General features: G+C 46.2%; 1 protein-coding gene across 6 annotated transcripts in view; it reads left to right on the top strand.

Moving 5' to 3' along the window:
* Positions 1-25607, top strand: part of LOC311426257 (rapamycin-insensitive companion of mTOR-like) — a 238986-nt gene that overhangs the window by 6114 nt on the left and 207265 nt on the right. For 4 of the 6 annotated variants that reach the window (XM_084502476.1, XM_084502477.1, XM_084502478.1 and 1 more), the window contains exon 3: positions 17355-17452. The exons of the other annotated variants lie outside the window; for them this stretch is intronic. In XM_084502476.1, the coding sequence (XP_084358602.1) occupies positions 17355-17452 (98 nt within the window). The remainder of the gene's footprint in view (positions 1-17354; positions 17453-25607) is intronic. 6 annotated transcript variants of the gene reach the window in all.

The raw sequence follows: 25607 nt of genomic DNA, 5'->3' as shown, positions 1-25607 counted from the left end.
CTGGAGAGGCTGGAAAGATGGGTAGTAAGAAACCAAATTAGGTTTAACAAGAGCAAGTATAGAGTCCTGCACCTGGGAAGGAACAACCGCACATGTCAGTACAGGCTGGGGGATGACCTGCCGGAGAGGAGCTCTGAGGAGAAGGACCTGGGGGTCTGTACTGGGTCTGGCTGGGATGTTAACTTTCCCTATGTAAATAACAAAATGTGTGCTTTCCCTGCAGCAGCCCATACAGTGCTGTGCTCTGCGCTTGTAGCTAGAACAGCAGTGGTATCACACCAGTGTTGTGTCTACTGCTGAGCAGTGCTGGCACAGCATCAGGACTCTCTCTAACCTTTTCCTTATGAGGAAAGGCTGAGAGACCTGGGTCTGTTCAGCCTGGAGAAGAGAAGACTGAGAGGGGATCTCATCAATGTGAATAAATACCTGAGGTGTGGGAGACAAGGATTTGGCCAACCTCTTTTCAGTGGTTTGTGGGGACAGGACAAGGGGCAATGGCCACAAAATGGAGCCCAGGAAGTTCTGTACCAATATGCGAAAGAACTTCTTCACAGTGAGGGTGACGGAGCACTGGAACAGGCTGCCCAGGGAGGTTGTGGAGTCTCCTTCTCTGGAGATATTCAAGGCCTGTCTGGATGCCTACCTGGGCAGCCTGCTTTAAGGAACCTGCTTTGGCAGGGGGGTTGGACCTGATGATCTTTTGAGGTCCCTTCCAACCCCTTCAATTCTGTGATTCTGTGAAGAAAAAAAACACAGGCATTTTGCATTGTGTGTATAGCTCTGTTAAAAAAAAAAAAAATCATTAATGTGATGGTTGTGGTTGAATAAGGAACAGCTCTGCATTTAGTTGTGTACCCTTTGTCGAAAATGTATTTCTTTTATTTGTTGGAGAAACTACAGCTGACTGATCAGTAATCGTGTAGGTATTACTTTTTTTTTTTAACTTCATTGTAAAGACAAAATTAATGTCTTAGCACACCATTAACTAAGCTGGTTGATAACTTGATTTCCCCACTGAACACATTGTTTATTTTTTTCCAACTGTTAGAATAGTTTCATAAGTGTTTAGTTCAAATATTTTAAATTAATACAGTTTTAATTCACTGTGTTGACCTGATTGTGTGTTTTTCAAGGCTCATATTTTCAGTGATTTAAAATATTTTTTTTTGCTTTCTCAGTCAACGTAAACAATGCCTCAGCCATGTGCTTCTAGCTGCAGTGGTCTTTACTATGAATATGTGAAATTAGATTAGTATTGCCTTGTTTTAAACAGTTGACTTGACATAAATGATTTAACATACAGGTCAAACTTTTGATAGACTGTAGCTGTGGACTGTGTAAGAAGCTAGTGCTATTATTAAGTATTTCAGAACTAATAATAGATGCTAGCTTTTTTTGTGCTGCTTTTGGTCCTGCTTCTTCCTGTCTTTTTGTGCAGTAAGACTCTGGGCATGTCTTGCTGCATGTAGAGTTGATCTACCTTTCTCTGCCCTTTTTTCCTCTTCTCTGCTGCTGTAGTTTGAGGGTTGCCCATGTTTTCCCAGAACACACCTTGCTGTTCTCTTATGTATTTTTAATATGCATGGTGTAGTATGATTTTACTCTTAAGAGCATTTTAGTGTTCTGCATTTTCAAAATGATGTAATAATACATGTATTTATGAAGGGTATTTTATATTATGGTGCAGTGTGTGTGAAAACTCTATGTACGAGATTAGCTTGGTTTAAGGTATTAATGTAACATTTGTGTTGTTTGTTTTTTTTGTTGTTGTTGTTGTTTTTGAAACCTTTGGGTTACACAGCCCAGGCTGTACCCCATATTTTAAGACAATTCTGATAAGTCTTATTTTGGGATAGCAAGTTTTTTCATAGAAAATCAGTTTGTTGTAAATATGATGAGCTTGAAAAATTGTCTCCAGCACAACCAAGGTTGGGCATAATGTCTGTCTAATACCAAGAGCTCAAGTAGTTGTGTGTGTGTGTGTGTGTGTGTGGAGGGGGGAAGCCTTTGGAGTCCTTGCAACAAGACAGTAAGGAAGATGTAGAGATGCTAGCTGGTGTATGCTTTCTTGGTGGCTCAAAAGCAGTCTTCCATACTAACAGCAAGACTGTAACAGAAAGACTTCTTTGCACACTTCGTTGGGTTAGAAACTGACTGGGTAGCTGGGCCCAAAAAGTCATGGTGAATGGAGTCAAATCCAGTTGGAGGCCGGTCACTAATGGAGTCCCCCAGGGCTCGGTACTGGGGCCAGTCCTCTTTAATATCTTTATCGATGATCTGGATGAGGGGATCGAGTGCATCCTCAGTAAGTTTGCAGATGACACCAAGTTAGGTGCGTGTGTGTTGATCTGCTCAAGGGTAGGAAGGCTCTGCAGGAGGATCTGGGTAGGCTGGACCGATGGGCTTAGGTCAACTGTATGAAGTTCAACAAGGCCGAGTGCCGGATCCTGCACCTGGGGCATAATAACCCAAAGCAGAGCTACAGGCTGGGAGATGAGTGGTCGGAAAGCTGCCTGGCAGAGAAGGACCTGGGAGTATTGGTTGATAGTCGGCTGAATATGAGCTAGCAGTGTGCTCAGGTGGCCAAGAAGGCCAACAGCATCCTGGCTTGTATAAGAAGCAGTGTGGCCAGCAGGGCTAGGGAAGTGATTGTCCCCCTGTACTCAGCTCTGCTGAGGCTGCATCTCGAGTACTGTGTTCGGTTTTGGGCCACTCGCTACAAGAAGGACATGGAGGTACTGATCCTCAGATTAGGAGATCATCTGGTCCAACCAGATGTGGATGTGGTCTACCTAGACTTCGGTAAGGCTTTTGACACTGTTTCCCAGAGCACTCTCCTGGAGAAGCTGGCTGCTCAAGGTTTGTGTGGGTGTACGCTCTGCTGGGTTAAAAACTGTATGCATGGCTGGGCCCAAAGAGTCGTGGTGAATGGAGTTAAATCCAGTTGGAGGCCGGTCACTAGTGGTGTCCCCCAGGGCTCAGTATTGGGGCCAGTTCTCTTCAATATCTATCAGCAGACTGGATGAGTCCTTGTCTTAGTGTAAGCACTGCTCTGCAACAATTAAAACATCAGTGTGTTATCAACACTCTTCTCATCCTAAATCCCAAACACAGCACCCTACCATCTACTAGGAGGAAAATTAGCTCTATCCTAGCTGAAACCAGGACAACTGATAAAAAAGAAATCTGGAAGAACTAACAAAGGATGGAACTAGAAAGAATATTCATTATCTATTGTGGGTTCATTCTTATACTTTTCTTCCAAAGCACGTGTTGCGGTTTAACCCAGCAGACAGCTAAACACCACACAGCCATCTGCTCGCTCACCCTCCAAGCTGGATGGGGGAGAAATTTGAAAAGAAAAGAACAAAAACTCATGGGTTGAGAAAAGGACAGTTTAAACAGAAAACAACAAAACGAAAAAAAAAATAAACAAAAAAAAAAAGAGCGACACAGTCGCTCACTGCCAGCTGACCGATGCTCAGCCAATCCCCAAGCAACAACAGCCTCCCTGGCCAACCCCCCAGTTTAATTGTTTGGCATAATATCACATCGTATGGAATATCCCTTTGGCCAGTTTGGGTCAGCTGTCCTGGGTCTGTCCCCTCCCAGCTCTTGCTGCACCCCCAGCCTGCCCGCTGGCAGGGCAGGGCGAGAAGCTGAAAAGTCCTTGTCTTAGTGTAAGCACTGCTCTGCAACAATTAAAACATCAGCGTGGTTTCAACACTCTTCTCATCCTAAATCCCAAACACAGCACCCTACCATCTACTAGGAGGAAAATTAACACTATCCTAGCTGAAACCATGACAAGCATCTAAAGCATCCCCTTTCAGAAGGGATAGGCTAGGAAGGAGAGGCAGTGGGGTAGTCCTGTATGTTAGTATTTTGATTGTCTCGACCTTAATAATGGTGACAACAAGGTTGAGTGATTATGGATAAGAATCAGGGGGAAGGCCAGTGAGGCAAATGTCCTGGTCGGCGTCTGTTATAGACCACCCAACCAGGATGAAGAGGCAGATGAAACGTTCTATAAGCAGCTGGAAGAAGTCTCACAACCGCTAGCCTTTGTTCTCGTGGGGGACTTCACCTTACCAGATGTCTGCTGGAAATACAATGCAGGAGAGAAGAAACAGTCTAGGAGGCTTCTGGGGTGTGTGGAATATATCATCCTGACACAGCTGGTGAGTGAGCCAACTAGGGAAGGAGCCCTGCTGGACCTTTTGCTTGTGAACAGAGAAGGACTTGTGGGCAATGTGAAGGTTGGAGGTCATCTTGGGCATATTCTGAATTAATAGAGTTTTCGATTCTTGGAAAAGTGTGGGTGGGGGGGGTAGTAGAACTGCTACCCTGGACTTCTGGAGGACAGTCTTTAGTCTGTTAAAGGAGACTGGTTGCCAGAGTCCCTTGGGGGGCAGTCCTGAAGGGCAAAGGAGTCCTTCCAAGAAGGAAATCCTAAAGGCACAGGAGCAGGCAGTCTCCATGTGCCAAAAGATGAGCTGGCAGGGAAGAAGACCAGCCTGGCTGAACAGGGAGTTTTGATTAGAGCTCAGGAAGGAAAAGTTTATGTACTTTGGAAGAAGGGGCTGGCCACTCAGGAGGACTACAAAGGTGTTGTGAGGCTGTGCAGGGAGAAAATTAGAAGGGCCAAAGCCCAACTGGAGCTCAACCTGGCTACTGCTGTTAAAGACAATAAAGAATGTTTTTATAAATACATGAAGAACAAAAGGAGGACTAAAGAGAATCTCCATCCTGTGCTGGATGTGGGGAGGAAACAGTGACAAGAGATGAGGAAAAGGCTGAGGTACTTAATGCCTTCTTTGCCTCAGTCTTGAGTAGTTGGATCGGTTGTTCTTCATATACCCAGCCCCCTGAGCTGGTAGATAGGGACGGGGAGCAGAATGAAGCCCTTGTAATCCAGAAGGAAACAATTGGTGACCTGCTGCACCACTTAGACGTATGCAGATCTATGGGGCCAGATGGGATCCACCCGAGGGTACTGAGGGAGTTGGCCGAAGCGCTCACCAAGTCAATTTCCATTATTTATCAGCAATCCTGGTTTTCAGGGGAGGTCCCAGTTGACTGGTGGCTAGCAAATATGACGCCCATGTACAAGAAAGGCCAGAAGGAGGACCCAGGGAGCTACAGGCCTGTCGGTCTGACTTCGGTGCTGGGGAAGCTCATGGAGCAGATCATCCTGAGTGCCATCACGCGGCACTTAGAGGACAACCAGGCGATCAGGCCCAGTCAGCATGGGTTTATGAAAAGCAGGTCCTGCTTGACGAACCTGATCTCCTTCTGCGACAAGGTGACGGGTTCAGTGGATGAGGGAGAGGTTGTGGATGTGGTCTACCTAGACTTCGGTAAGGCTTTTGACACTGTTTCCCAGAGCACTCTCCTGGAGAAGCTGGCTGCTCAAGGCTTGTGTGGGTGTACGCTTTGCTGGGTTAAAAACTGTATGCATGGCTGGGCCCAAAGAGTCGTGGTGAATGGAGTTAAATCCAGTTGGAGGCCGGTCACTAGTGGTGTCCCCCAGGGCTCAGTATTGGGGCCAGTTCTCTTCAATATCTATCAGCAGTCTGGATGAGGGGCTTGAGTGTACCCTCAGATCAGGAGATCATCTGGTCCAACCCCCCTACCAAGCAGGGTCACCTAGCGAAGGTTGCACAGGATTGCATCTGGGTGGGTTTTGAATATCTCCAAAGATGGGGACTCCACAACCTCTCTGGGTAACCTGTTCCAGTGCTCTATGTGGTGGTTTTACCTTGCTAGGCAGCTGAACTCCACCATAACCGCTCTCTCGCTCCCCCTCCTCTTCTGAGGAGGGGAAGAAGAAAAGGAAAGAAGCTACTCACAGGTTGGGATAAAGATAATTAATCAAAGGAAAAAATAATGATTAAGGGAAAATTATTATTAATTAAATAATTTAGCTAAAAGGAAAAGGGGAAAAGGGAAAACAAATAAACAAAAAAATCAAAACAAACAAAAAAACAACAACAAAACAAAACAAAATAAAAGCAAAAGCCGTGTGGAAATTGTGAGAAAAATCTCAATTTTCTTCAGACAGGATCTTCTGTGAAGCTATTTTATTTGTGATTGCAGTGGTGGGCGTCCTGCAAGCAGGAGTGCACAGTAAAAGTTTATCATAACCCTATATTCCCTATTACCTGACACCTGATTTCTCCCCTGTTTCCTCATTGGCTGAGTACTACAGGTTCGCAAGCTACTCGACACACTTCTATACCATATATGTCCAATTTTATTTGACGAAGCGTTAATTTCTTCTTTTCCTTTTTTTCCTTCTTCTCTTGTGACTAGAGGGCCTGCGATTTGTGATTTTACTGATTTTGTACTGCTCATCCTGTTTTTCTTAGCTATCCTCCTTATTTCGGGACAGTGGGACCTTCCCCTTATCTGCTTAACATACTCCCCACTGCTATGCTGCACAATCACTTTTGAATATGCAAGGTTAGTGGAATTTTTCACTGCAAAAACACCTTCTATTGCAAAAACACAACTTTGTTTCTGACAAAGTGCAGAGTAAAGAAATTACTCTCTACTTCCCACCCACAAGCGATGCTTGACCATGTCCTTGAAGCAGGGCCTCAACACACGTAGCCATTGTTTGGGAGGACAGACGTTTTCCCAACGAGAGTCCACCCCTCCCCTCTCCTTCCTTTTTCCACCTTTTATTGCTGAGTGTGACACCATATGGCATGGAATATCCCTTTGATTGGTTTAGGTCAGCTGCCCTGGTGATGTTCCTTCCTCACCTCTTGCCCACCCCCAGCCTGCTGGCTCTGGGGGGAGGGGTTAGAGGGAGTCCTGATGCTGTGCTAGTATTGCTCAGCAGTAGACACCACACTGTTGTGATACCAGTGCTGTTCTAGCTACGAGTGCAGAGCACAGCGCTCTATGGGCTGCTGCAGGGAAAGTTAACTCCATCCCAGCCAGACCCAGTGCAACATCCACGCCTTATTCCATGACATTTGTGTCACACTCAGGTCCCACATACTTTAGCATGTAAGTATTTTCATCGCCATTGTTCCTTGTCCTTTAACAGATTGATAGGTAGGTACTTCTTTTCATTCTATAGGCCTTTCTCAAAAAACGTTCATAAGAAGTGGTGATAATTTAGTCTTCATCTGCCAAAGTGGTCACTCAGGGCAGGCAGAGATGGATGTCTGGACGCCAGCACCAGTTTAGCTCGAGTCGTTGCTGCACTTGCCCGTTTCCTTGCAAAGTTGACTTGTCATTGGTTCTGCAGTGTCTTCCTACAACACACAGTTTAGATTAAAGATTATTTTTCTCCCAAGGTTAAATGTCCTTGAGGCATGCACCCAATATCCCCATTCTTTTGCATGACCCACCAGGTATGGCATGACCATACTCCGGTCCTTGGGCGAAGACAATCCCACGAGTGGGTTTGCCTTTTCCCAAGGCAGGAGCAACCCAAACCGCCTTCCCCATCCACTTCCCTACGTGCACTACGGGGACTTTAGCTCCTCCCACCGCGTGTAGGGGTTTTGTTTCAGCAGGACCAGGATGGTTGTCGGACCCTCTGTTGTTAACTAGCCAAGTGGCCTCTGGTAGATTTATGTCCCATTGTTTCCACATCCCAGCACCCAATGCTCGCAGCATAGTCTTTAACAGTCCATTGTACCTCTCAACCTTCCCAGAGGCTTGTGGGTGATAGGGGATGTGATACACCCCACTAAATGCCATGCCTCTTGGCCCAGGAGATGACAAGATTGTTTTGGAAAATGACTCCCATTGTCGGACTCAATTCTCTCTGGTGTGCCACAGCACTCGTCTTTCCAGGCCCAAGATAGTGTTTTGGGCAGTGGCCTGGTTTACGGGGTATGTTTCCAGCCACCCAGTAGTTGCTTCTACCATGGTGAGTATGTACTGTTTGCCTTGGCGGGTTTGTGGGAGTGGTCCGATATAGTCAATTTGCCAGGCCTCACCATATCAAAACCCTAGCCACCTCCCCCTGTTTCAGGGAGATTTTACCCTCATGGCTTTCTTGATTGTAGCACAGGTCTCACACTCATGGGTAACCTGTGTGATGGCCTCAATGGTCAGGTCCACCCCTCGATCACGAGCCCTCGATTCACGAGTATGTGGCATCCCTCCCCAAATGTCCTGATGTTTCGTGGGCCCATCGAGCTACAAACAGCTCACCCTTATGTCCCCAGTCCAGGTCCACCTGAGCCACTTCAATTTTCAAAGCTCGGTCCACCTCTTCGTTGTTCTGATGTTCTTCAGTAGCGTGACTCTTGGGCATGTGGGCATCCACGTGACGTTCCTTTACAGCCAGGTTTTCTACCCGGGCAGCAATATCTTGCCACAGTGTAGCAGCCCAGATAGGTTTACTTCTGTGCTGCCAGTTGTTCTGTTTCCTTTGCTGTAACCACCCCCACAGGGCATTTGCCACCATCCATGAGTCAGTGTAGAGACACAGTACTGGCCATTTTATTCATTGAGAAATCTCTAGGGCTAGTTGTATGGCTTTTACTTCTGCATACTGACTCGACTCGCCTTCCCCTTCCATGGCCTCCACAACTCGTTGTGTGGGACTCCACACAGCAGCTTTCCACTTCCGATGGCTCCCTACCATGTGGCAGGATCCATCAGTGAACGACACATACTGCTTTCTGTCTTCTGGCAATTGATTATCCTTCCGGCCAGTCCAGGATTCCAGGTTTTCCCATTCGAGCCCGCTGTGTAATTAACGCTACCCACTTACTCCACGTAGCGTCAGTCACGTGGTGTGTAGTGGGAATTTTCCCTTTGAACATCCAATGTAACACAGGTAGCTGTGGGGCCAAGAGAGCTGTGCTTCTGTACCCTCAACTTCTGAAGCAGCTCAAACCCCCTCATATGCTGTTAGTATCCCCTTTTCAGTTTGGGTGTAATTAGCTTCTGATCCTCGATAGCCCTGGCTCCAGAACCCCAGAGGTCGACCTCGAGTTTCTCCTGGGGTTTTCTGCCACACCCTCCAGGTGAATCCATGCTCCCCAGCTGCAGTGTGAAGCATGTTTTGCACAGCTGGTCCTGTCGGACAGGCCCAAGGGCTACTGCACGAGCTATTTCTTGTTTGATTTGTTCAAAACCCTTTTGTTGCTCAGGGCCCTACTCAAAATAGTTCCTCTTTCGAGTCACTCGATATAGAGGAGTCACAAGCTGACTCTAGCCTGGAACATGCATTCTTCAGAATCCCACAAGGCCTAGGAAAGCTTGCGTTTCTTTTTTGGTAGTTGGTGGAGACCTTGCTGTTATTTTGTTGATCACATCCATCGAAATGTGGAGACATCCATCCTGCCATTTTACCCCCAAGAACTGGATTTCCTGTGCGGGTCCCTTCACCTTACTCTGTTTAATGGCAAAACCAGCTTTCATGAGAATTTGGATTATTTTCTTCCCTTTCTCAAAAGCTTCTTCTGCTGTGTTGCCCCACACGAGGATGCCATCCATGTACTGCAGGTGTTCAGGAACTTCCCCCCCCCAGTTCCAGTGTGTCCCGATCAGTCTATGGAAAATGGTAGGGCTGTGTTTCCACCCCTGCTGGGGCAGTCGATTCCAAGTGTAATTCTCCACGCTCCATTAGACCTTTGCACTGGCCATATGAGACTATTAAAGGGTGAGTGAGTCTTGCTGATCACTCCTTGGTGCTCTAGTTGATGAATTAGCTTATGGATGGGAATCGGGGAGTGTCGGTTGGTGCGATGTTGCTGCCAGTACACTGCTGTGGTAGCGATTGGCACCTGCTGTTCTTCAACCCTCAGCAATCCTACAAAAGAAGGCTTACAACAGCTGCTTAATCTTCTGTGTGCTCAAAGCAGCTATGCCAAAAGCCCACCGGTACCCTTTTGGATTCTTGAAGTACCCTCTCTTGAGGTAGTCTATTCCAAGGATGCACGGAGCCTCCGGGCCAGTCACGATGGGGTGCTTTTGCCACTCATTCCCAGTTGGACTCACTTCAGCTTCCAATACAGTTAGCTTTTGGGATCCCCCTGTCACTCCAGAGATACAGATGAGTTCTGTCCCTTGGTAGCCTGATGGCTTAGGGTACACTGTGTGCCGGTGTCCACTAGAAATTGGGAGGGACAATTTCTCACAAGAAACTGGGAGGGACAGACCCAGGACAGCTGACCCAAACTGGCCAAAGGGGTATTCCATACCATCTGACGTCATGCTGAACAGTTAATATGGGGGGGCTGGCTGGGGTGGGGGGGCCGGCTGCTCGGGGATAGGCTGGGCATCGGTCAGCGGGTGGTGAGCAATTGCATTGTGAACCACTTGTTTGTACATATTATTATTATCCTTTCTTTCCTGTCCTAATCAACTGTCTTTATCTGAAACCACAGGCCTTCATTTCTTTCTAATTCTCTCCCCCCATCCCAGAGAGGGAGGGGAGAGGGTGAATGAACAGCTGTGTGGTGCTGAGCTGCTGGCCGGGTTAAACCTTAACATCAGTATTAAAGTTTATTGGCTTTAATGCTGTCTTAGGAGGCTTTTCATTTCTGTAGTGACACTTAAAATTAGTATAGTGCTTAGTTTTTTTCTTGCACCGTCATAATGTCTTTTCAGCTTTTTGCCGCAGATGCACGTGGAGCGTGCAGAGAAAAATTTTCTTGATCCGATTGCTTCATTAGAATCCTGTAGTATGGCCTTATAACGTTTTTTGGCTTTATGTGCATTAAACCAAATTTAACAATCTTTAGTTTGGTTAGTTATGCATACAGATTATTTTTAAGTTCCCTTCAAGTTTCTAACCCATCCTATTTCATTAACATAAATAACATCTGTTGTACCCTCCCGGTTATTTATTTATTTTTTTTTTTTCAAATTATCAATTATATGTTGAATACTACGTACTGAAGGAGATTGTGAACCTGGTACTTAACTGGATAAAAATCAGGATACGTTTTTTTAAGGATAAAAGTCTTCCATTCATTCATCTCTACTCTTTGCATTTATCTTTTCAGATTTTGATTTGTGTAACTTGATTTGTATAACTGTTTTATATCTCTTGATACAATCTTTAGCAATACCTTATGTGAAAGTTTTGGTTTGCTAAGTTGGGAAAGTGTTGCTGTTTTTTTTTATATACTATTCTAATAACTCCTTTCAAGTCTTGTAAAAGATTACCATAATACAGTTTGTGTAAACTATTTTGCTTGCTTTATGGGGTTAGCCAGTTTTATTTTAAATATATCTGATGAACAGTCATCTGGATGGGCTTTGGAATCCTTTTTGTGTAGACCTACCTGTTTATTAGCTTTTCTCCACTGTGGCCACTACTGTTTTATAACAGTGCTAGCAAACATATGTAGATCGTGTTAATGTTCTTTTTTCTTAGTTGTGAAGCTTGATGGGCCAGTGGTAATACTTACTAATGAATTTCCTCCAGTTCTTCCATCATTTTTACTTTTTTGTCTAACTAATGTTTAGTATAATTAAAATGACTTTAGGATGCTTTGTTCCTTCTCCCCTTCCTTTTTGGTTATTCAGTAGATCTGATTTATTTTTTCAAGTTTTCTGCTTGTAGTATGCCTGAGAAGTCAGAGCACACAGAGCACGCGATCGGCTCTGGGGCAGACGTGTTCTGCAGCGGAGCAGGGGATCGAGGCAGGCAGGGCTTTTTTTCTGGCATGGAGGCCACTTGAGCCAGCGGAGAGAGCCGCCGGGACCGACAGCCTTCTCGAGGGAGGCTGACGAGGCACGGGCAGATCTGGCAGCACCCCTTCCCCGGCCGTACAAAGGCAGCCCCTAGGGAGCACAGTGACCAGGACGGGCAAACAGGGCATGGCGCGGCAGTCAGGTCGTGGTGGCAGTTTGCACGGCAGTGCGCATGGGCAGGGCGAGCAGGGAGGGTGCCCTCACTGCTCTTTTCCAACGGTCTTTTCCAATGGCAGTAGTAACCTGCTTGTGAAGAGCCCAGCCATGGTATCCACCAGGCAGAAAAACATGACCTCTGCATCTCTTGTGGGCTGAGACCAAAACCCAGATGGAGGGGCCACAACCCCCCATGGCAGATGTCTACATGCAGACGGAGCCCCTGAGGACCAAAAGAGCTTCCCAGACCCCCAGTTGTGGGGAACTCCAGAATCCTGAAGTCCCCCTAGGGCCCAATGGCAGAATTGGGTGTCGTGGGTGCAAGTGTGCCCAGCTGGATGAGCTTTTTGAGCAAGTTGCTGTCTTGCGAGAGGAGCTCAACAGGCTGCAAAGCATCCGGGAATCAGAGCGAAAGATTGATGTATGGTATCAAGCACTGGCACAGGCTGAGCAACAGCCCTGCCTCACAAGTCCTCACGAGGGACTGGTAAAGGAGCCTCCAACCCTGAATTAGCACAACTGATGGACTTGCAAGACAAGGGAAGCTGGATCCTCGTCTCTGCTCGGAGCAGAAGAAGGGATCTCCCCCTTGCCCCTGAAGTGCCCCTACGCAATAGATATGATGCTCTGGAACTCAGAAAAGGAGAGGATAATAAAAACAACAATGGTAATGGTCAAGCCCCAGGAAAGGGCAACAGTATAAACGTGGACCAGCAAACCATGTGTATAAGAACCGGTGCCACAAAAAAAGCACAAAGGGTGTTGGTAATCAGAGATTCCTCTCTGAGAGGCACTGAAGCGCCCATTTGCTGCCCAGGCAATCTCTCTCGAGAGGTTTGCTGCCTGCCTGGGGCCTGCATCCGCGACATCACAAAGAGGCTACCAAGCTTGGTTAAGCCACATGACTATCACCCATTCCTACTCTTTCATGTAGGGACAAATGATGTCGCAATAAGGAAACTACGAAACATCAAAAGGGACTTTATGTCCCTTGGAGAGATGTTGAAGGGCTCGGGAGTGCAAGTAGTGTTCTCAGTCCTCCCAGTTGTTGGCTGGGACCCAAGGAGGAGGCAACATGAATGATTGGCTATGTAGCTGGTGCCATGCTCAGGGTTTTGGGTTCTACGATCTCAGACATTTTTCTGAGAGACCAGGAATGCTGACACCAGATGGAGCATGCCTGACGAAGTGGGGCAAGAGCGTCCTGGGCAGCAAGCTGGCTAGACTCATTAGTAGGGCTTTAAACTAGACTTGGTTGGCGAAGGGGATGTACCTGTAAGAGACGCAAAAGAACCAGTGGATGCCAATACACTAGAAAACAACGGGGAGACACCTGTGAATCATCCCATAGGAATTGGGAATGGCTCCTCTAAAAAGGTAATGCAGCCCATAGCCCGGCTGAAGTGCCTCTACACCAATGCACGCAGCATGGGGAATAAGCAGGAGGAGTTGGAAGCCATGGTGCAATTAGAAAACTGTTATCTAATTGCTATCACGGAAACATGGTGAGACAAATCACACAACTGGAACGCTGGAATGGAGGGCTACAAGCTTTACAGGAGAGATAGGCAGGGAAGGAAGGGTGGGGGTGTTGCCCTCTATGTTAAGAAGTGGATAGATTGTGCAGAGTTGCCGCTAAGAAACAGCCATGAGCAGGTTGAGAGCCTGTGGGTAAAAATTAAGCATCAGACCAATAAAGGGCACCTTGTGGTTGGGGTCTACTACAGGCCGCCCGATCAAGGGGAGCCTTTTGATGAAGCCTTCTTGCTCCAACTACAAGAAGCACTGTGCTCACGGGCTCTCATCCTGATGGGGGATTTCAATCACCCAGATGTCTGCTGGGAAAGCTACACGGCAGGCAGTAAGCAATCCAGGAGACTCCTGGAGTGCGTTGAGGACAACTTCCTCGTCCAGGTGTTAGACAAACCAACCAGAGGAGAAGCATTTCTGGACCTGGTGCTCACCAGTGTGGATGACCTCATTAAAGAGGTTAAGATTGGAGGCAGTCTGGGTTGCAGTGACCACGGCCTGGTTGAGTTTGTGATCTCGAGGGATGTGGGCCTGGCTAAGAGCAAAGTAAGGACCCTCGACCTCAGAAGAGCAAACTTACAGTTACTCAAAGAATTAGTGGAAGAGAGCCTGTGGGATACTGTCCTTAGGGAAAGAGGATCTGATCAGATCTGGCAACTATTTAAGGATATTTTTCTTAGCGTGCAAGAGCTCTCCATCCCCATGTGCAATAAATCAAGCAGGGAAGGCAGGAAACCAGTATGGCTGAGCAATGACCTTCTGGTCAAACTTAGGCAAAAGAAGGAACTGCACAGGCAGTGGAAACGGGGCCGTGTGCTCTGGGAAGAGTACAGAAACGCTGTCTGGACGTGCAGGGATGGGATCAGGAAAGCCAAGGCACTGACAGAGCTAAACTTGGCAAGGGATGCAAAAAATAACAAGAAGGGATTCTACAAGTACATTGGCCAGAAAAGAAAGACTAAGGAGAGTGTACCCCCTCTGAAAAATGTAGATGGAGGACTGGTAACAACAGACATGGAGAAGGCTGAAGTACGTAACAACTTCTTTGCCTCAGTCTTCACTGGCCGTCAGGCTTCCCACATCTCTTGAGTCTCCGAACCTCTAGGCGGGGACTGGGGGAGCAGAGTCCCTCCCACTGTAAGCGAAGAGCGGGTTTGGGACCTCCTGATGCAACTCAACAGCTACAAGTCCACGGGGCCTGATGACATCCATCCCAGGGTTCTGAGGGAATTGGCTGCCAAGCCACTCTCTATCATATTTGAAAAGTCATGGCAGTCAGGTAAAGTCCTCCGTGACTGGAAAAAAGGAAACATCACTCCCATTTTTAAAAAGGGTAGAAAGGAAGACCCGGAGAACTACAGACCAGTGAGCCTCACCTCTGTGACTGGCAAGATCATGGAACAGATCCTCCTGGAAGCAACGTTACGGCACATGCAAGACCAGGAGGTGATCCGAGACAGCCAGCACAGCTTCACCAAGGGCAAATCATGCCTGACCAATCTGGTGGCCTTCTATGATGGAGTGACAGCATCAGTTGGCAAAGGAAGACCGACATGTCATTTACTTGGCCTTCTGTAAGGCTTTTGTCATGGTCCCACATGACATCCTGATTTCTAAATTGGAGAGAGATGGATTTGAAGGGTGGACCATTTGGTGGATAAGGAATTGGCTTGATGGCTGCACCTAGAGAGTAGTGGTCAATGGCTCTATGTCCAGGTAGAGGCCAGTGACAAGCGATGTCCCTCAGGGGTCTGTCTTGGGACTGATGCTTTTCAATATCTTCATCAGTGACCTAGATGATGGGATTGAGTGTACCCTTAGCAAGTTTGCAGATGACACCAAGCTGAGTGATGCAGTTGATACAACAGAAGGAAGAGATGCCATCCAAAGGGACCTGGATAAGCTTGAGAAGTGGGCCCACGTGAACCAAATGAGGTTCAACAAGTCCAAGTGCAGGGTGCTGCACCTGGGATGGGGCAATCCCAGGCATGAGTACAGACTGGGAGAAGAACCTATTGAGAGCAACCTTGTGGAGAGGGATTTGGGGGTTCTGGTAGATGAGAAGCTCGACGTGAGCCAGCAGTGTGTGCTTGCAGCCCAGAAGGCCAAACGTATCCTGAGCTGCATCAAGAAAGGTGTGGCCAGCAGGTCAAGGGAGGTGATTGTCCCTATCTACTCTGCCCTCGTGAGGCCCCACCTGGAGTACTGCGTCCAGGTCTGGGGCCCCCAGTACAAGAAAGATGTGGACCTGTTAGAACGGGTCCAGAGGAGGGTCACAAAGATGATCAGAGGGCTGGAGCACCTCTCCTATGAAGAAAGACTGAGAGAGCTGGAGATGTTCAGCCTGGAGAAGAGAAGGCTCCGGGGAGACCTCGTTGCGGCCTTTCAATACTTAAAGGGTTCTTATAAAAAAGGATGGAGAGGGACTCTTTACTTGTGTAGATAATGATGGGACAAGGGGGAATGGTTTTAAACTGAAAGAGGGGAGATTTAGATTGGATGTTAGGAAGAAGTTCTTTACTCAGAGGGTGGTGAGACACTGGAACAGGTTGCCCAGAGAAGTTGTGGATGCCCCATCCCTGGAGGTGTTCAAGACCAGGCTGGATGGGGCCCTGGCAAACCTGATCTAGTGGGTGGCATCCTTGCCTATGTCAAGGGGTTGGAACTAGATGATCTTTAAGGTCCCTTCCAACCCAAGCCATTCTTTGATTCTATGAGTCTATGATAACCTTTCAGGATGAACAGGAAAGTAAAAAACTCTTATTTATACTCCACAGCTTCAGATGTAGCTGTTTGTACCACAGTAGGAAGCAAGTTTCTCTGACTGAAAGTTAGTATGGGCACTACATACACAGCCCTTCCTTTTGCAGCTTTCCAGATGTCCACTGTTTGGACTCTTCTACTAGCTTTTTCTAAAGATTTTATTTTATGCAATGCTTTTTTTTTTTTTTTTTTTCTTTTTTTTGGTAACAATACTTTTCATCCATTTATGTCTCCAATGTAGCCTTAGCATTTTATTTCAAACTACAGTTCTGTTGACAGTGTTGTTGTAGCGCGTAACACATAATAATGTCTAATAGAAGACTCCACAACAATCCTGGCAATCAAACATCTCTTTGAAAACTGTTCTACTGCAATACCAGTGTGTACAGAGCTTACTGCAGTTTCTGTTACAGTAGGTCTGCATGCATCTCTGTGCCCAGCCCTACTTTGTGTTGCTTTTGTACTCTGCCTGTATTGTACCAGCCTTATTCCCAGAGATAGGATGATATTGTCTTCTCTATTTGGTAGTCCTTTTCCATTTCCCAGCAAAATGTAGGTTCATAAACTGGTATCTGAATCCTGTGGGGCTGCTTTATTGTGTTGGTTGGGGAGAGAGGACATGGACACGTTGAATTGTGTGTATCCTTAGGAAGAAGGTGAGGATAAAAAGTTCCCAGTCACCTTGCTTACCTTGTAGTTCACTTCTCATATCACTGGAAATTCCCAGTCCTCTAGTAAATTTAGAGTGATTGTGGACAGAGGTTAGTATGGAAAGCAGAACTCCTACTGACCCTTTGTTTGGGGAGGAGAAAAAAATAATCATGTAGTATGGTAGGAAAGTGCTGTCTTTTTACTTCTGTCTTTGTTTACTATTTGTCTTTAAATTAAAGGGGAATTAAGAATAAGGCTGTTCAGTTATGAGATGCTAGGACTGGAATTTGAATAATTAAATCAATATTTTTGTCAATTGTAAATTAATATATTGGGTAAAATCTCCTTTAAAATAGAAATCTCTCTCCTCCATGTGATTTAGCACTTGAGAGAACTCAGGTATACCTGGCTTTGGTTATAGATGTAAATCCAATTGATATTTCTTGAAGAAAAATTATCTGCATCCTTAATTAAGATAAGCAAAATACCTGTTATGCTTTGGAAGCTTCATGTTGAATGCATGTTTAGATTTCTAATTTTTTAATTGTCTACTAATAACTTTTTTTTTTCAGAACCCTGTGATAATATGAGAGAGATTCTCCAAAATGTGGCCAAATTACAAGGCATTTCAAATATGAGAAAACTAGGTCACTTGAATAATTTTACTAAGGTAGGTACTCAAATGGTGTCAGAACAAGTGATCATATGGATAAAATATTTTATATATACTATATCAGATGTACAGGAGATTCATAAAACAGTCTAGTATCATGGAACAGTGCATGGAAATCTATATACTGTCAGAGAGGAAAGGAGCAAATAAGGACAAGCACATATGTGAATGCAAAATTATGCTGAAACTTGTTTGTGTCCCTTACTGGCTGAATTTTTGTAGTGTTGTAGTGTTTAGAAGTCTGAATTATCTTCTAATTCAGGGGTTAAGTTGTACAAATAGAGCTAAAGGATTGGTTCCTGTTCCACAAGGCTGAATCAAAAATGTGAAATGACAGACTTTCTGGATGTAAACTGGCAAAGTATGATGAGGTGGAGGACTATGTCAATGAGCATGATAGGCAGTGGCTTGGGCACTGATAGACTAGAAACTGTCAACATTCATTGTGGGTTTGATAGTGAAAATGAATTAAAGGGTCAGTTTCTAAAAATGGTCTGTATTGCTGATTTTTGAGGTGCTTTTACCAATTGTAAGATTCCAAATCATTGGAATGTGAAAGATACTTGCCTGAAAGTTGGATAGATATGTTGGGAGCTGGCAGAAGGCAAGAATTAATAACTTATTGCAGAATAAGAGATGATAGGCTGAGGAAAGAGACCATGAAAGGCCCTTCAGAATGAGAGCAAGTACCATTTTTTGGTAGATGAAGAACTGGTGGAGAGGAGTAGAGAGGACTGATGAGAGGTGAGTAGTGAGTTAGAAAAAGGGTGTTTGTTGTAGCATAGTGAATAGTTGTGAGCTGGACCAGTGTTCCAGCTGGGCAAGGGAAAAGTACATTGCATTAAGTGAGGTAGGATACATAAGAGCTTCAGTGTACCTGTTACCTCAACAGATGTACTGATACACAGAAGGAGTTGGTAAATTCTACACCTTTCTAATAGGGTTACAGATAGGGCTACATGCCTGAAGATGAAACACAAGTTTCAGTGACACAGGATGGATTTTGCAATCAGCAATAGCCAGGAAAGAAGGTAGCAGTGGAAACTTTGGTGGGAAAAGTATGGTTTAAATTATTGTTGTTGTACATGAAAATAAAAAATTGAGTAATATGAGCAGGAGGCTGCTTATACACTTCTGAGACAATCTCAAGTGAAAGAAAAAATGCTCAAGGGCAGATTTAGGGGACCAAAATGAGAAGGACATGAGAAGGACAAACACACATCATAATCTTTGAAGTAGGTGTGTGTGGAGAATAGTCAGACTTCTTAGTGTCACTGATAAGCACTGGCCTTGGTCAAAGGGAATTAAGCAGCATGTTCCTGCTTCTCTCTTATACAACCTTTTTGTGGATGGAGGTCTGTAGGCTTAATATGAGAGGTTGGTGAAGGCGGGAGTCTTGTCGTGGGGGGGGACAGCCCTGTTTTGGCAGCAGAACAGAATCTTGAAGGCCATGGTGCCTGGAGTAAAACCTTTAGCTTCATTATGTGTAAAATAAATATTGAAGTTAACACCCCCGAATATGATAATGACCTTAATGAAGTACATGCTAAACACATGACTATAGTACTCAAATCTCCACCCAAATCATAATAAAAGACACCCAAGGGGGTGGAACAGATAAGGAGGTTAGGATATGAAAGAGTTAGTGTTAGGGGAAAAAAAAAGTTAGAAAAAAAAAAGAGCGATGGGGGGGGTGGTGGTGGTGGGGAGAAGAAATTGGAGACCTAGAAGAGGCAATCGATGAGCTGTGCTCCTTTCTCCTCCTCCAAGACAGGGACACCCTCTTGATAAGCTCTGTGTCTGCTCTTTGGTGAGGAATATCTAGGATAGCATTTTAGTGCCAGTGCACTAATATCATTTATTAGCACTATTGCAGTAAGTGTATTTATCAGTGGCAATTCTGAATCTGTTATATCTGTCACCTTATTAAATATGTTCAGCTAACCTCCTAATTCTTCCAACCCAACATGAGTTGCACTAGCCAGTGCTTCATTTTGTCCAGTGAGGTTATACAACATCCTTCGGTTCTGGAATGTTGTAACTTAAGGCGTGACAATTTATTCCAGGGTCCATTCAACTACAGTCCCTGTGTTGAGGTATTGCCAATGATCTTTCAATTCCATTTTGGTCCATCTCCATGCAGTTGGTGAAAGAGGTTCTCTCCAGAGGGGGCAAAGTGTTAACAGTCCCAATGTGTGTTGGCATTGCTGACCTTCCTTAGAGGATATGCCTCCTGAATCGGAAATGGTTGGCTTGGTGGAGTTTGGAATAGTAAAGTAATGTTTATATCTTTCAGTAATTTAGATACTTTAATGTTGCCTTCCTTAATAGGCATAATTTCATTGATACTGTCCAGATAGGTATACCATTTACAGACTGTGGGTTTCTGGGCAATTCCTGCAGGTGGTACCATACCCTTGTAAACTATATCTAGGAGGTGGAAAGAACCCTAGATAATCACACTCTGTTCTCTCCTTATCTGTTCCACCCACTTCACCACTTGCACTAGAGACAGTAAGCCTTTTTCAAGATCCTAATACCTCGTTACGGTGTCATTGAAGAGTGGGAGCTAAACTTTAGTGGTCTCTCTGGTCCTTCTGGTCCCTTTTGCCAGAGATTACAGTGGGAACCGTGTTCACTGAATCCCCATTCTACACAAATAGGTTTGGTTGTGTGTAAGGAACCTAGCTGTTGAAATAACCTCAGTTGTTTTATTAATAATTCTAACGCATCCTTGTGCTGTTTAGTCCAGTCCCATGATTTCCCTTTTCTAAGAAGATTGTATAAGGGACAGGTAATGATAGAATGTTGCGTTAAGGGGTGTAGCCAATTAACCATTACGGGTCCGGTCGGATTCAGAGCACTGAACTACCACGGTCACGGATTCACCAATAACGTATAACCACCCTTACTCTAGTCTCGTTCAATGAGAATTATCATGGCTAGGAACAATGCACAATTTATTACACAAACAGGTACACAGGTTCTTTGGATTGCCGGAGATAGTTACTTTCTGCAAAAGCAAGTTAGCATGCATGAAATATGCAGGTGCGCAGCCTGGAAATTAACGTGTTAAAAGGCACAAAGACTCTAGAGAGATTTCTAAGTTTCCGTGCTGACACACAGTATAACCAAGTGTTCAAATATCAACCAAAGGTGTCCCAATGCGGGGGGCGGGGGGGGAAGAGAGGCTCAGCCCATTGACTGATCCCAGGAGTCAGGACGTGTGCAGGATGGTGTATTCCCTCGGGATGGTATCTCCCCTGACATCCCCTCTCTCTTAGGCCGATTTCACAGAATCACAAAATCACAGAATTTCTAGGTTGGAAGAGACCTCAAGATCATCGAGTCCAGCCTCTGACCTAACACTAACAGTCCCCACTAAACCATATCCCTAAGCTCTACATCTAAATGTCTTTTGAAGACTTCCAGGGATGCTGACTCCACCACTTCCCTGGGCAGCCTGTTCCAATGTCTAACAACCCTTTCGGTAAAGAAATTCTTCCTAACAGCCAACCTAAAACTCCCCTGGTGCAACTTAAGCCCATTCCCCTCATCCTGTCACCAGGCACGTGGGAGAACAGACCAACCCCCACCTCACTACAGCCTCCTTTAAGGTACCTGTAGAGAGCAATAAGGTCGCCCCTGAGCCTCCTCTTCTCCAGGCTGAACAAGCCCAGCTCCCTCAGCCGCTCCTCGTAGGACTTGTTCTCCAGGCCCCTCACCAGCTTCGTCGCCCTTCTCTGCACCCGCTCAAGCACCTCGATGTCCTTCTTGTAGCGAGGGGCCCAAAACCGAACACAGTACTCGAGGTGTGGCCTCACCAGAGCCGAGTACAGGGGGACAATCACCTCCCTAGCCCTGCTGGTCACACTGTTTCTTATGCAAGCCCGGATGCTGTTGGCCTTCTTGGCCACCTGATCACACTGCTGGCTCATATTCAGCCGACTATCAACCAATACTCCCAGGTCCTTCTCTGCCTGGCAGCTCTCCAACCACTCATCTCCCAGCCTGTAGCTCTGCTTGGGGTTATTGCATCCCAGGTGGAGGACCTGGCACTTGGCCTTGTGTCGTGGTTTAACCCGGCCGGCAGCTAAACACCACGCAGCCGTTCGCTCACCCTCCCCCCTCCCTCTCTGGGACGGGGGAGAGAAATGGAAAGTGAAGCCCGTGAGTTGAGATAAAGACAGTTTAATAAGACAGGAAAATAATAATAATAATACAATGATGATAATAGTACTACTACTACTAATATGTACAAACAAGTGATGCACAATGCAATTGCTCACCACCCGCTGACCGATGCCCAGCCTAACCCCGAGCAGTCTGGCCCCCTCCCCCGGCTAGCCACCCCTATATATTGTTTAGCATGACGTCAGATGGTATGGAATACCCCTTTGGCTAGTTTGGGTCAGCTGTCCTGGGTCTGTCCCCTCCCAGCTCTTGCTGCACCCCCAGCCTGCCTGTTGGCAGGACAGAGCGAAAGGCTGAGATGTCCTTGGCTTGGTATAAGCACTGCTCTGCAACAATTAAAACATCGGGGTGTTATCAGCACTCTTCTCATCCTAAGCCAAAACACAGCATTCTACCAGCTACTAGGAAGAAAATTAACTCTGTTCTAGCTGAAACCAGGACATCTATCCACCCCTTATTCCATACCATTTATGTCATGCTCAGGTTTGTACTGGGTCTGGCTGGAATGTTAACTTTCCCTGCAGCAGCCCATTCAGTGCCGTACTCTGTACTTGTAGCTGGAACAGCAGTGTTATCACACCAGTGTTGTGTCTACTGCTGAGCAGCAGTGGCACAGCATTGGGCCTTTCTCTAACCCTCCTAGGGGGTGGGCAAAAAGTGAGGAGAGAAACATCACTAGGGCAGCTGACCTAAACCAATCAAAGGGATATTCCATACCATGTGGTGTCACACTCAGCAATAAAAGGTGGAAACAGGAAGAAGAGGGGAGGGGTGGGCTCTTGTTGAGAAGACGTCGGTCCTCCTCTCGAACACCGGCTGCGTGCATTGAGGCCTTGCTTCAAGGACGTGGTCAATCATCGCTCATTTGTGGGAAGTAGAGAGTAATTTCTTTCCTCTGCACTTCCATATAGCTTTCATTTATTTTGTTTGTTTGTTTTCCTCCCTTTTTCCCCTTTTCCCTTTTACTTCCCCTTAATTAAATTGTTTAGTTCATGGTAGTCTTTATTTAATTATTATAATTATTTCCCTTTAATTAAATTATCCTTACCTCAACCCGTGAGTTGTTCTTTGCTTTACTTCTCCCCCTCCTCATCTAAAGGAGGGGGAGTGAGAGAGCGGTTGTGGGGTTTAGCTGCCCAGCACGGTAAAACCACCACAAGGTTACACTCTTTTCCATACATTCTAATTAGTCACCTATAGTAGTCATGGTAGTGATAACATACAGTATTATATAGTAATTAACATGGTACATTTCAATTCATGGGCTATTCTCACCCAGTATTAAATCCCCTTGAGGTACACACCGGACCTCTCCGTTCTTTTGCATCACCCACCAAGTATATCCAGGTCCCTGAGCGAAAACAATTCCACGAATAGGTTTGCTTTTTCCTGAGGCAGGAGTAGCCCAGACTGTTTTACCCAGCATATTTTTTACATGCACTACAGGAACTTTATCCCCATCTACAGTACGTAACAGGTTTGATTGGGCAGGTCCAGCTCGGTTGGTAGATCCCCTAGTATTGACTAACCAGGTGGCCTTTGCCAAATGCGTATCCCAATTTTTGAACGTCTCAGCGCCCATTGCTTTCAATGTAGTCTTTAACAGTCCACTGTATCACTCAACTTTCCCGGAGGCTGGTGCATGATAGGGGATGTGATACACCCACTCAATGCCATGTTCTTTGGCCCAAGTGTCTATAAGGTTGTTTCGGAAATGAGTTCCATTGTCTGACTCTATTCTTTCTGGGGTGCCATGTCGCCATAGGACTTGCTTTTCAAGGCCCAGGATAGTGTTCCGGGCGGTAGCATGAGGCACAGGATATGTTTCCAGCCATCCGGTGGTTGCTTCCACCATTGTAAGTACATGGCGCTTGCCATTGCGAGTTTGAGGGAGTGTGATGTAATCAATCTGCCAGGCCTCTCCATATTTATATTTCAGCCATCGTCCTCCATACCAAAGAGGCTTTGACCGTTTGGCTTGCTTGATTGCAGCACGTTTCACAGTCATGAATAACCTGTGCTATAGCGTCCATGGTCAGGTCCACCCCTCGATCACGAGCCCATCTGTATGTTGCATCTCTACCTGAGGTGTCATGGGCCCATCGGGCTATAAATAATTCACCTTTATGCTGCCAATCCAGGTCCACCTGAGCTACTTCAATCTTAGCAGCCTGATCCACCTGCTGGTTGTTTTGATGTTCTTCAGTAGCCCGATTCTTGGGCACGTGAGCATCTACGTGGCGTGCTTTTACAGCCAGGTTCTCCACCTGAGCAGCAATATCTTGCCACAATGCAGCAGCCCAGATGGGTTTGCCCCTGCGCTGCCAGTTGCTTTGCTTCCATTGCTGTAACCATCCCCACAGGGCATTTGCTACCATCCATGAATCGGTGTAGAGATAGAGAACTGGCCATTTTTCTCGTTCAGCAATGTCTAAAGCCAGCTGAATGGCTTTCACTTCTGCAAACTGACTCGGTTCACCTTCTCCCTCAGCAGCTTCTGCAACTCGTCGTGTAGGACTCCATACAGCAGCCTTCCATCTCCGATGCTTCCCCACAATACGACAGGACCCATCAGTGAACAGGGCATATTTCTTCTCATTCTCTGGTAACTGGTTGTACAGTGGGGCTTCTTCAGCACGACCCACCTACTCCTCTGATGATATCCCAAAGTATGTGCCTTCTGGCCAGTCCATAATCACTTCCAATATTCCTGGGCAACTGGGGTTCCCTATTCGAGCCCGCTGAGTAATCAGTGCAACCCACTTGCTCCATGTATCATCAGTTGCATGATGTGTAGAGGAGACCCTTCCTTTGAATATCCAGCCTAGTACCGGCAGTCGGGGTGCTAGGAGGAGCTGCGCTTCAGTACCAACCACCTCCGAAGCAGATCAAACTCCTTCATATGCTGCCAATATCTCCTTTTCAGTTGGAGTATAGCGGGCCTCAGATCCTCTGTATCCCCGACTCCAAAACCCCAGGGGCCGACCTCGAGTTTCCCCATGTTCTTTCTGCCAGAGGCTCCAGGTGGGGCCGTTCTCCCCGGCTGCAGTGTAGAGCACATTCTTTACATCTGGTCCTGTTCGAACTGGCCCAAGGGCTACTGCATGGACTATTTCCTGCTTGATTTGTTCAAAGGCTTGTCGTTGCTCAGGGCCCCATTCAAACTCATTCTTCTTACGGGTTACTTGGTAGAGCGGGTTTACAATCAGACTGTAATTTGGGATGTGCATTCTCCAAAACCCCACAACACCTAGGAAAGTCTGTGTTTCTTTTTTGCTAGTTGGTGGAGACATAGCTGTTATTTTGTTGATCACATCCATTGGGATTTGACGATGTCCATCTTGCCATTTTATTCCTAAAAACTGGATCTCTCGTGCAGGTCCTTTGACTTTATTTTGTTTTATGGCAAAACCGCCCTTCAGAAGGATTTGGACTATTTTCTTCCCTTTCTCAAAAACTTCCTCTGCTGTGTCACCCCACACAATGATGTCATCGATGTACTGCAGGTGTTCAGGAGCTTCCCCTTGTTCCAGCGCAGACTGGATCAGTCCATGGCAAATGGTAGGGCTGTGTTTCCACCCCTGGGGCAGCCGATTCCAAGGATATTGGACACCCCTCCAAGTGAAAGCAAACTGTGGCCTGCACTCTGCTGCTAAAGGGATGCAGAAAAATGCATTAGCGATATCAGTTGTGGCATACCACTTGGCTTCCTTTGACTCTAGTTTGTTTTGGAGTTCTAGCATGTCCGGCAATGCATCACTCAGTGGTGGCATGACTTCGTTCAGGCCACGATAGTCCACTGTTAGTCTCCACTCGCCATTAGACTTTCGCACTGGCCATATGGGACTATTGAAAGGTGAATGAGTCTTGCTGATCACTCCTTGGCTCTCTAATTGAAGAATTAGCTTATGGATGGGAATCAGGGAGTCTCGGTTAGTGCGATACTGCTGCCGGTGCA

This window comes from Aythya ferina (assembly GCF_964211825.1).
Source record: "Aythya ferina genome assembly, chromosome: W".
In the NCBI taxonomy this organism is placed as follows: domain Eukaryota; kingdom Metazoa; phylum Chordata; class Aves; order Anseriformes; family Anatidae; genus Aythya; species Aythya ferina.
This window is presented reverse-complemented; position numbering and strand designations above follow the sequence as displayed.